Source organism: Schistocerca nitens, chromosome 2 (genome assembly GCF_023898315.1).
Source record: "Schistocerca nitens isolate TAMUIC-IGC-003100 chromosome 2, iqSchNite1.1, whole genome shotgun sequence".
Lineage (NCBI taxonomy): Eukaryota > Metazoa > Arthropoda > Insecta > Orthoptera > Acrididae > Schistocerca > Schistocerca nitens.
In genome coordinates, this window is record NC_064615.1 from 428,152,158 (window position 1) to 428,165,320 (window position 13,163).

At 37.7% G+C, this 13,163-nt stretch overlaps 1 protein-coding gene across 1 annotated transcript in view; it reads right to left on the minus strand.

The window, feature by feature from the left end:
- LOC126236295 (sodium-dependent nutrient amino acid transporter 1-like) overlaps positions 1 to 13,163 on the minus strand; it is a 244,857-nt gene that overhangs the window by 31,609 nt on the left and 200,085 nt on the right. Inside the window, exons 8-10 of the mRNA XM_049945487.1 lie at positions 7,455 to 7,644; positions 3,805 to 3,981; positions 3,499 to 3,598 (exon numbers count right to left, since the gene is read on the minus strand). Of these exons, the coding sequence (XP_049801444.1) occupies positions 3,499 to 3,598; positions 3,805 to 3,981; positions 7,455 to 7,644 (467 nt within the window). The remainder of the gene's footprint in view (positions 1 to 3,498; positions 3,599 to 3,804; positions 3,982 to 7,454; positions 7,645 to 13,163) is intronic.

The window sequence follows — 13,163 nt, forward strand, 5'->3', positions numbered from 1 at the left end:
ATTTTCATCTCCCTTTACATATTGTATTACTCTTTCAATATCCTCATTTACTTTCTCTATCTCTTCATATTCAGCTTGTGATGCCAGCATGTATACATGTACTATTGTTTTCACTGCTTTACCTTCCTATTCATAATGAATCTTAGTCCTGTTATACCATTTTATGCTGCTGTTGATATGACTCTATACTCATCCAACCAGAAATCCTTGTCTTCATCCATTTCACTTCAGTGACCCCTACTGAGTCTAGATTGAACCTTTGCATTTGTCCTTTCAGATTTTCTAGCTTCCCTACCATGTTAAAACTTCTGACATTCCACACCCCAATGCATAGAATATTCTCCTTTTGTTGATTATTCAGTCTTTTTCTCATGGTCACCTCCCACTTGGCAGTCCCCTCCCAGAGATCCTAATAGCAGACTATTCTGGAATCTTTTTCCAATGAAGAGATCATCATTACACTTATTGAATTACAGGCCACATGCCCTGTGGATTCACATCATGTGTCTTTAATCCAGTGGTTTTCATTGCCTTCTGCACCCTCATGCCATTGATCATTGCTGATTCTTCAGCCTTTAGGGGCAGTTTTCCCCTTCAAGGACAAGAGTGTGCTCTGAACTGCTGTTCTTTCTTCTGCCCTGTTTGACAAGGCCATTGACAGAATGAGGGTGACTTCTTCCACTGTGAATGCTGATTATTAATTGAAATTTAAGTGGTAGCAGGTTCTGAACCTGGGGCCGTGAACGTTTTGTTTGCTAGTCAAAGACACTACCCCTAGACCACAGGTGCACAACCCGTTTTGATACTAAAAATCAAGTTCAAGAAAGTAGTGAGAAACGAATAGTACTCTGAATGGGAAGAAAATCTAACCCTGCAAAAGGACAAGCATAAAACACACTGTGTTCATCCGTCAACAATTGCTGAACCTGATATATAAGTGATCTTGTAGCATAAAATACTTAAGTCTACTGCTGATATGAGGATGTAACTATTATTGATATTCCCTGATGTGAAAGATATGACAGTGTGTGGCTCAAGAAGGCATAAAAAGTTTTCTGTGATGGTCTATACATAATAAGTCAAAAGTAATAATTGCAATATTTGTTTGTTTGTGTGTGTGTGTGTGTAGGGAAAGAAGAATATATGAAGGAATGAGTGAGATCACAGTATGATAATTTTGTGAATATATACTGTAAACAATAGAGTTAACTGTATGATGTCTGAGACAGCTTTATGGCTGTAAAATTAATAAAAGAAATTGACAGCTACTAGCATTCACTGTAGCCATTAAAATTACACAACTAATATGAAGTAATCAACAGCATCTGAGTAATGTAGGAGGAAGGTGGGATAATTTTTTCCCAAATAGTTGCTTTTCTTCTTATATTTCCATAATCATCACTGTGAATAGACTAGATCAGTCATAATTTTTTGTCTGTGTGCTTCACCAAAGTAATCTGCAATGGCTGCTTCTGCATGTTAATGTACAACTTAACTTATTCCACATTGTGAATTTTGTGAATTGTGGTTTATTTGTCCCATAACATACATAATCTAAATCATTTGGTTCAGGTACAGGAGACATGTCAAAATAGCAGTAAAATTTCACCATAAAAACTCAGAACAGTTGATGTTAACAAACAGTATCATATTAATAGTACAGTTACGTTAAATATAAATACAATAAAATCTACCACTTAGTTACCCCTTGCTCAAATGAATCCTTCTATTAAATAGTAGCATTTCTCCCACAGAATCTGCTGTAGCTTTGTTTTTAAAATTTCTGGCTTCATATTAAATGTTTTTCCCCATTAACTTGTTGTATATTTTCACCACTGTATACTGTGGAGTCCATGCATATAATTTCAAATGGTGTGTGAGTAGCATAAAATTGAAACTTCCTGGCAGATTAAAACTGCGTGCCCGACCGAGACTCGACTCGGGACCTTTGCCTTTCGCGGGCAAGTGCTCTACCATCTGAGCTACTGAAGCACGACTCACGCCCGGTACTCACAGCTTTACTTCTGCCAGTATCTCATCTCGTACCTTCCAATCTTTACAGAAGCTCTTCTGTGAACCTTGCAGAACTAGCACTCCTAAAAGAAAGGATACTGCAGAGACATGGCTTAGCCACAGCCTGGGGGATGTTTCCAGATGAGATGTTCACTCTGCAGCGGAGTGTGCGCTGATATGAAACTTCCTGGCAGATTAAAACTGCGTGCCCGACCGAGACTCGAACTCGGGACCTTTGCCTTTTGCGGGCAAGTGCTCTACCATCTGAGCTACCGAAGCACGACTCACGCCCGGTACTCACAGCTTTACTTCTGCCAGTATCTCGTCTCGTACCTTCCAATCTTTACAGAAGCTCTTCTGTGAACCTTGCAGAACTAGCACTCCTGAAAGAAAGGATACTGCGGAGACATGGCTTAGCCACAGCCTGGGGGATGTTTCCAGAATGAGATGTTCACTCTGCAGCGGAGTGTGCGCTGATATGAAACTTCCTGGCAGATTAAAACTGTGTGCCCGACCGAGACTCGAACTCTGGACCTTTGCCTTTCGCGGGCAAGTGCTCTACCATCTGAGCTACCGAAAGGCAAAGGACCCGAGTTCGAGTCTCGGTCGGGCACGCAGTTTTAATCTGCCAGGAAGTTTCATATCAGTGCACACTCCGCTGCAGAGTGAACATCTCATTCTGGAAACATCCCCCAGGCTGTGGTCTAAGCCATGTCTCCGCAGTATCCTTTCTTTCAGGAGTGCTAGTTCTGCAAGGTTCGCAGAAGAGCTTCTGTAAAGATTGGAAGGTACGAGACGAGATACTGGCAGAAGTAAAGCTGTGAGTACCGGGCGTGAGTCGTGCTTCGGTAGCTCAGATGGTAGAGCACTTGCCCATGAAAGGCAAAGGTCCCAAGTTCGAGTCTCGGTCGGGCACGCAGTTTTAATCTGCCAGGAAGTTTCATATCAGCGCACACTCCACTGCAGAGTGAACATCTCATTCTGGTAGCATAAATTTTTTTTTTATTTCTCATGTTATATCTGTGGTTAAAATGATTCTCCTCAAATAATTTTTGTCTGTTGTGTAGGAAGATTATAATTTCATAAACGTATATGGAGGGAACAATTACGATTTGTGGTTTCCAAAATAATGGGATACAAGACTTTTTGCTGTGCGGTACTCATGTATCTGACAATTTTCTTTTCAGTTTCAGTATTCAGGATACACTACTTGTGCTTCCACAGAAAATTATCCCATATTTAATGACAGATTCAAAATAACTGTGATAACACTACCCATGCTTGGATTATTGAGCATGATGTGTAAATAAATTTATTTATTTATTTTTTGTTATCATCATCTGATAATCAGTAACATTTATTATAGTTATTTGAGATTACAAGAAGGTTGTTTTTTTGTCTTCAAATGCAGCATTTAAATGTTATTTTGATTACTTGCAGTAACTGAAACATGCAAATCATAACTGTATGATTATATTAACTTACCATATATCCATGCTATGGCTATCATTTCAATTGTTGCTAAAATGAACACAACAAACTGTACACCATAGAAATCCACTAAAGTTAGAATCCATTGACCACCCTGCAAAGAGAATAAAAGCACTTTTTAGGAGTTGCAGTTCATAAATCATTAAAAATATACACGTACTCACTTAAGGGAACCAGTCATGTATTTTTAAATATTTCTGACTTACATTGTAAACTTACTAACTTGTTGATAATCTTTTGATCTGATTATGTTAACAACTATGGTAATTATGTATCTACAAAAATGTTTCTATATCTTACTGGTGTGATGTATACAAGTCCAGCGAGGAAGCCAAGACTGCATGTGACCAGTGCTATAATCCAATGTTTGATCTTTGGAAACTGGTCGCATATAATGGTCATGACTGCAGCCTCCAGAGCCACTGCGCTGCCAATCCCCAGTGTAAATAACATCAGGAAAAAAAGTACAGAGAATAACTGAAAAAAGATTTTAAGAAGTACATATAAGCTGAACATTTGCTTCCTATTCTTTTTTGAAACTTGTGATATTAGTAAGAATCTTTTAACATTAATTAATTAACAGATAATCTGTTTTGTTTCATGTAAATGAAATTTCTCTTTCTTATTTAGAAACAGCCCTAAAAACACATATACATCCATAAATACAATATTACCAGCCAATCAATTTTCTGCTATTAACTTGGCATGAGTGAGGTTTGGTATGCATACTGAGAAATTTTTATGGCCAGATTACTGAATGTCATTGTTGTCATGCATTTCTCATCATCATAGAAGCTGGAGATAAGGGAGAGGGAGGTGTTGTGCTGGCATTGATGGGAGATACACGTGTGCAAAAGTGGCTGGGGTATGTCATACATGACCTCTTACTCAGTGTTACATTTATTTTTATTTATTTATTTACATTTATCAGCAAATTTATAAGTTATTGTTATTTACAGTATTCTTTAATTTATTTTTAGATTTCATATTTCTCAAGGTATCTTATGACCACCATCAACAAGAATTATTAGAAGAAGTTTTAGAAAACTATCCAAGAGTTAATTCTTGTGACTCTGAGAGCAAAGAAGAGATTGACTGTGTTTCTCAAAGAATTGAAGAAAGTGATTTAGAGCAGGAGGGTATCTGAATGATTCAGAAGAGCGAAAAACTGCATCAGCTGCTCCTAGTAAGTCACCTGAGGTATGTGGGATTTTTTATACATCCAAAGCTGGTACAAAATGGATGAAGAATTGTCCTATACAAAGCATTCTTATTCATTCTGAGAACATTTTAGCTAATTCTCCAAAACAGAGATTGGATATGGAGTCGCTTTAGAACAAACACTATGTTGAATACTATATTTACATATAAAAATAATAAAAATAAGGAATAAAAGAGGAAAATGACCAAGCAATACAGAGCAGTACCACAAGAAAGATGGATGCAACTTTGGAGGATTTGGAGGCATTTATGGAACTTTGTATACAGCAGGCATAAACCACTGAAATAGACAAAACTTAATCAATTTGTCGTGTATGGGTGTCACTGCAGAGGTTTTACTTCCTCCAAAACTTTTGAGATGCAATGATAAGAACACATGAGACAAAAGAAAAAGGACTGAGAATCTAGTTGCTGTAAGACATATTTTTGATTATTTTTCTGAAAATATATGCTGTTGTGGATGCAAAGAGCCTCAAATGGGAAGTATACATGGGAAAACAACCACTAGGACATTACCAACTGTGTAATAAAGTGTATGATATCATAAACTGTTTAGTGGAACCAGTAACAAAAACAAGTAGGAATTTGACGTTCAGTAATTGAGTCATTTCTTGAAAGAACTTTCATTGAATTTTGTTGGCACAGTCTGTAAAAACAAGACAAGTGTACCTGTTATTTTCGAAAAAGGGACAGACTAAAAAGCTCTCAATTTGGGTTCCAGAATGACATTACACTGGTGTCCTACATACTTAAAAGAAATAAAGTTGTGCTGATTATGTCAACTTTACACCATGACAAAAATATAGGCCAATTGACAGGTGATAAAAGAAAACTGGAAATCATTACTTATTATAATGCAACTAAAGCCAGTGTTGATGTTCCAGATGAACTGTGTGCCACTTATGATGTTTCCCACAACAGCAAACATTAGCTTAAGATGATTTGTTATGATATACTCAATATGCTGCCATAAATGGCATCATAATCTACAGAGAAAATAGCATAAGTGACAAATCACACATAGAGTACCAAGATTTCATTCATAATTTAGGTTTGAATCTGGTAAATGATGGTCTTCACATTGGACAACAAAATATACATCTTCCAAGGGAAACTCGAAAGAGGATTGCTAATCAACTGGGAGAACCTTCATCATCAGTTCCCAAAAAAATGTCTGGAAGATATTTCAGGTTTGGTGACTCTCTTGGAAAAAACATAGGAAAACAAAACATTGCTGTTTGATGTGTGAGAATCCAATATATATGGAGCACGCAATTTTTAAGTGTGGAGAATGTGCTGATTTTTAGATGTAATGTTGGTGCTGTGCTGATTGTGCTCAAAGACCCTAAAGTTATTTTTTTCTGTTTTCATAATTAGAAGATAATATAGCTACATTAATTAACTGATGAAGCTATAACTGTGTTTGAATTTTATGTGAAAAAATGTTAAATATCTACTTTTTGAAAGAAAATACAGACATTTCCTTATTTCACTAAAAAAAGCTATTCTATCTTAAACATAGTATTTTATTTACTCATCTTTTTTAACAGATACTATTGTTAGTATCCTGAATACTGAATACACAGTTGTAGTATCAAAAATTCATCATCAAAGTTACAGATATCTCCTACCCATCTCATAGCTGGTGTAACAATTTCTCACCTCATTCATGCCAGATTCAGGTTGTCAGTAGTTCAGTGAGTTTCTGTGGTAACGGGAAAAATTTTTAACGGTGATGTAAAAGTAAAAAATAGCAAAAGAAGACTATGAATTTCAATCTAAATGCACTACAATACTGAAACAAAATCTTGACAGTTTGATAGGAAAACCTAACACCATGGCTTTCATAAACATAAATTGTATGTAAAGTAAAGCCAATATTAATATAAAGATTGATTTCAGTAACACAAGTGTTTACCAAGTCATCAGTCAGATGTGGGGCCTTCAGCATAACATGAGAACTGACATTTTTCTTGTATACAAGGCAGTACCAGATATGAAAGCGCTATTTTACTTTACCTTTTGTTAAATGCCATTGTGAAACTGTACTCTACCATACTGGTAAAGGGACTCAGTTTGTTTCATGGAGTGAATTAACATTATGTTTGTTCTGCACTGATACCCATGTACAAGTATGGAAGGCTGTGTTTACTGCTGGGTGACATTTAATCCCAATTTGATGTTTGTTTTACTGTATATGACACACTGGTAAACTTAGTGTAACGTTAGGGACAGTGGTAGTGCAGTGTCATGTGCATGATTTTCAGGAGCCTCAAGTAATACTCATTCGATAGCTTTTAGAGATCATTTTGCAGCAGGATAATGAATGACTGCAAATAGTGAAGGTGTTACAGAATGTCTCCACAACTCTTCTACATTTGTAGGGTCCTTTAGACAGGAGTCCTACACTATACTGTAGGCATAAACTGTTGTTATTGCAGAGCACAAAAACAGTATCTTAGGCATATGTACCTCAAGGCATTTCAGATCACTGAAAGTTTTCTTTCATGATAGGTTCTTTGATGGCTGACTGAATGTACAGTTAAATTAATAAACTTTATAGACTGGGAATATGTGAGAATTGGTAGTTTGCATTACTGTTTAGGTTGCTGAACTTCTGCTTTATTAATGTGTTTCAACTTGACAAGTACTTTGTTATAGATAACTTGATATAATATGTATGTCTTTGTATTACCATAAATCAACTATTTATAACTGGCTATTCTTACCTGGGGAACAAAATCAAACTTAGCAATAGCTTCTGGGTAAGACACAAAGGCAAGTTCTGCCCCCTTTTTTGCAACTGCATCAATATCAGCTGCATTTGTTTCATATTTCAAATTTCCAAGTATTGCAAAAATTGTGCAACCTGCTAGGAGACTTGTGAAGGTGTCCATTGTTGTTACAATTATTGCATCCCTGAAATGAATTAAAAACATGTTTGCTAACTGACAATTTTGTATAAAATATGAAAGATTAATAGTTAATACTGTTGTACATTCTATATACAATATGCCAGTTGATAGGAAAATATAATCAGTTTATAAAGGAGATTGCTTGTGATCTACCTTAGATAGTTGCTTAAGTAGGACTACAAGACAATAATGAATGTACATAAAGAGGGCAGCAGCCAGAGTCAGAGGGTGGTTGTTACTGTGGGGATACCATGTTATGTAAACCTGCTGGCTATCAACCCTGCTTCATGACAGACAATCCTTGGTGTTATTTATGCAGTGACAGAGCTTTCTATGGTTCCAGAGCATACATGCTTTTCTCATTATGTATTAATTGTGTATAATATAGTGTATTTACATACCACATTGTGTTGTATAAGGTGCATGCCATACCTTTACTGTATGCATCTACATCGGTGACCCAGAACGATCATGAATTATGGTATATACATATTCAGCCAAATACTATGCAGTGACAATGGAACCATAGTGTGTTGCAATTCATGAATTATGCAAACGAGTGCAGTGCTGCAGCATACAGTGTTCCACAGCCAACTGTTTGTCACTTTAAAAGTGACAGTGATACTTACCAATGCAGTTCATTGACACCTGCCAATAATGCTGAAGAATGTCATCCTATGACTGACTTTGCTGCTGCCACCTCCATTTTGGAAGTGGTCAATTCTGAACCTCTACTATCTTGCCAATTGTACCTGTGACTGCCCACTGTGAATGGTGACTCCCACAGCATGCTAACGAATTTTTGACCTAATGCTTACACAGCCATCCATGCAGACTCACAGTCAGCTCATGTTATCAACCATAGTGTGTATGGATATGGGACTTTCGACTGTGTTACCGCTACCAATTCTTCCATGGAAACCACTACAACTATGCATTGATGTCACATCCAACCAATTTAGTGTTCACCCCAAACTACCGCTGATATACCCCAATCAGCCATCTGGTTGGTTCTCCGTAGTGGGCAGCATCTTCACCACACATGATGTCAACAGTGACGTGGCAAAACAAGTTGCACTACTCAGCCACATGGATGAACAAGTCATAAGTCTTATCATCCTCTCACCATTACAAGTTGACATTTTTTACAGTGAAATCAGCTCTCCTACAATACCTCTCCAGTACACCAGAGGAGCCATTACAACAAGATCTTTATAATGAACAGTTAACAAGCAGAACTCCTCACAACTATGGTGCTGGTTATGAACATAATTTTACTCTCAATTGATGTCTGATCACAAGCTCTGGACTTTGAGGGCAGTCAAACTGCCATCTCAGGTACTACTTGCCATGATTACCAACAATTAGGAACTTTTGGACTGCAGACTTACATTGGCCGGTAGAATGCTCATGGTAATCCAGCACTGACAATACATCAGTTTAGTTGACAACAACACCACTGCATGGACAGCAGCACGAGTCTTGGTGTGCACTACTAGCTGTGACAAGCAAACTGGCCCAACTGTATTTGACACCACCAACTGTGACATTACAACCTCCACCCGGAACAACAACCTTCACACAGCTGTGTCAACAAAACATAGTGGCAATCACACACCCCAAGCCACCACCAGGCACCTTTCCTGGTATCATCCACAGTTCAGCAATGTGGCGCACAGCAGCCATTCACCCTGCGCATTCAAAAGAGCTGCTTGGCTCATGACAGGAGCAATGAACCACAATTGTCATGCAAGTCATCTCAACTTAGGCAGTGAGGGACTAATGCAGACTTCACCAGCACGAACGATAACAGGCACTGTATCCTGTATCACTTGAGACAGCAACACTAGTCAGTCAGGTCTGGCTATTACACATGTGCTAATTGAAGGAAGAAGGGGCAGAAGAAAAGGAAAGGGATTATTGATATTGGTTGCATCATGAAATTGTGCAGCATCAGAGGCGATGAGTGAAAATGTGTGCAGGACTGGGATTCAAACCCAGGATCTCCTGCTTACTAGGCAGTTGTGTTAACCACTGCACCACCCAGAGACAGTGTTGATCGAAACTACGGCACATGGACTATCTCAGCACGCTTCTCAGCTGACTCACATTCCCACTTAGTGCCAACTATCCACAGTCCCTCTCCATGTCATCCATGCTCGCTACTTAGAGATTTCTGCAGGAGGTCTGATGTGATTGTGCATCTGCACTGAATGTGATGGATCCATTATCCACTAAGGCATTCATACAACTGACATAAGTGCAACATTTCTGACTCCTTCTGTCACAGCACATGACAACTCTGTTATACAGCCCTGTGGAATGAAGAACTGAGCAGTCACCGTTTACAGCTCTGAACCTAGGGTTCAGAACAAGGGTCACATGGAACTTTTTAATTGTGGGTGGCAGCGAATCAATACTCAGTGTTGGTTATTTTCTGCCATTTCTGGCTCATATTTGGCCTGTTCAACAGTACAGATTCAACCCAACACTGGTCATGAGGTCACTGGCATAATCAGCCGCAGCCACCCCAGTAAGCACGACACAGTCTTGCTACAGCTTCTCCAGCCAAGACACAATGGCTTAACGAAGTGGATGACCATCAGCATCATCTACTTGACTCCCTTAACTCACTCCCTAAAGTGCAACAAAACCAGTTTCTGTACTTTGAGACTCAACTAGATTCTCTATGCCTCAAACAAGAGAATGAAACAATATGATGAGCAATCCAAAAAGCATCCAAAGAGCTCAATGCAGCATGACATCATCTGGAAAATCTTCAACTGACCACAACTGTTAATGACAATTCTGTTATGCAGGCACAATATAGTTCTGATATTCCTACAACACCTTTAGAGGAAGTGCCACTGTCTACACAGACTTCACATATCAACAAAGTTAATAAGGCACCTGCTCATTTGCTCCACACTCTTACCCCTCCCTCCCAACCATGCATGAATTCTTCTGGAATATTATTCACCTAGGCACCATCTCAAATGAAACAGTACACAGGATCCCCACCACACTGGACCCTCGACACAGAATATGCTGCAACTGAAGTACTCAATATGATTCATTAATGCTGAACATCTGTTACAATGATAATTACATGCTCACTAAACATTTTTGTTAAACCTGAATCTGTAATGGGATCTTCTGCTTTTATGAGTGCTCACTTTTACCAGATAGGCCATGGCATGCTTTTCTGTGCCACCTCAAATTCTCAGTGCAACATTTATTTACCTCCAATATCTCTGATAATATTTTCTGGGTTGCATTTATGCTGTGCTGGATGCTCTTGTAAATGCTGAAGAGAATCACAATTTTTCTTCACTTTACTTGTAACTGGACAATGTGTCGGAAATGTAAAACTAGGTACAGAAATGGGGATGCTTTCAAAAACTTGGTGGACATCTCAAAATTGATTTCATCACTCAAGCATGCTCCCATTATGATTAATCTGAAAATCAGAGTTTACTCAATTTCCAAATGGAACTTCCATTGTCATCGTCTTATTTTCAAAACTTCACATTGAAATTATCTCACTTTTTTCAGTTTTTCTCTCAGTTAATCACTGCAACTTTTACCAAAAACCCTTTGTCTCTACAATATGTAAAGTATATGGCATTTAAAAGAAAGGGTCCTAGGGTCAAGCTCTAGAGCACCAAATATGGTTTCTAGAAAGTCCAAAGATGCTATACCGTTGACAAGGAACACATTTGAGGAGCAGCTGCGACCACTCTCACTGGCTACACTTGCAGGATTCAGTGTGCCAAGACATTGGTTATCCAATTATGATCCTCCCTTTGCTTTTTAAAGTGAACTTTTTAGCCATGTATAAAACATTATAGTGTAATGTGTAGAGGGATAAGCTTACAAAAAATAAATGGACAAAACTCAATGATACTATAGTCGTAAGTAGATAAGTTATGTTACAAATAAAAAACCAATATATTGTTTATTCTGTACTAATATAGGGCTACAAAAAAATCCTACAGCTACAATGCAATGCAGATTTTATCTACATTATGTAACTCTGCTGTAGTCCTGCAGAGCTAGAGACTCATAACCAGGTATGTTGAGTTCCCCCACTCACATCCAGCCACCCAGTCATGAGAGTGTATTCAATTCATTCAATGTTTTTTTGCTTAGATTAACAAAATTAATGTGAAATTATAGCAGCTGTCTTCATTTATTCAAAATTCCTCTTTATCAAATGTTTGGAGTAACTTCATTTCTTCCATATTTAATCCCATAAAGGGCTATCTTTTCTTCATCTTCCATTATGACATAACAAACTATGTCAAAATTAACTCTACTAAAAATGAGTCCATCAGTTTGATCATTGATACAAGAGTGACCTATGCGTGGTTTGTAAATACAAGTACACTTAATGTCATTTTACCAGCATAAGCAACCAGCAAGGCAATGTGTGCAGAACGTGGCTTTTTGGTGCTGCTTCTTTATAAGTGGCAAATGACAGGAGATTGAATTCTGAGGTCTTCCCGCCCTATTGCAGTGGATCCAGTTGATTGTTTCACCGTGTTTTCACTTGCAAACAAGTCTTCGGGGAATGCTGTCAAGCAGTCAGATGCTTCAGTAAGAGGAAGAGAAGCAAGATTAAATGATTTCTTTCTAATATTTTTCAAAAAATTCATAGCACAGCACACTTAGTGATTCATCACATATTCAGAACTGAAGGCAGCTATGAACTTTTTTCCTGCCTCATCAACATCACCTGCAGTACCATGGGGTTTGCTGAATACCTTTACTTGTTCTGTAGGTTCATGTTTGTCTATAATGTTAGAGTAATTTCAATTTTACTTTTCTGAAAATTGATGAAGTTATATCACACTTACTTGATTCATCTATGACAACAATCTGTCTACCATGCAATCAGAGTGCTGAGCACATCAACAGCAATAGCCATAATCAAAGTATCTGCATCCTCAGTAGCCTGCTGACCAGTGAACTGTTCATCTCGAAGACCTTGACTTGACATAATGTTTGTTTTGTCTGTTTGAAAGAAATACTGCCATTGCCATGTTCACTGACATTTACTCATCAAATGTGACATTTGACACAGTCTTTTCATTCCTTTGCACAGCTGTTCGGATGATTTAGTACTCCTCTCCACTTTGTCATACTATTTATCATTGTATTGTACATAATTGTAATTATTGGTGGAAAGACTTCTTTTTTCTCCCATGCCACTCTATGTGAAAGAAGACCTTCAAATATTATGAACTTAGCCTTTTCAAAATCAATTGGCCCTTTAATAGTGCTGAACAAATCATAAAACAGATATTCCTGTTTTTTTTTTTTTTTTTTTTTTGTATCAATAGCGATTTCATCAAACAGAGATGAAGGATATGAGACAAATCATATAAAATATTTCTGAATTTCTTCATTAGACTTCTTGTGAAAGGTCATTCTGCAAAATGCCATTTCAGTAAGTCTGTCATTTGTGATTATTTGACATAGTGTTTCCACAACACCACCTTGTGAAATCGGTGTTGGTAC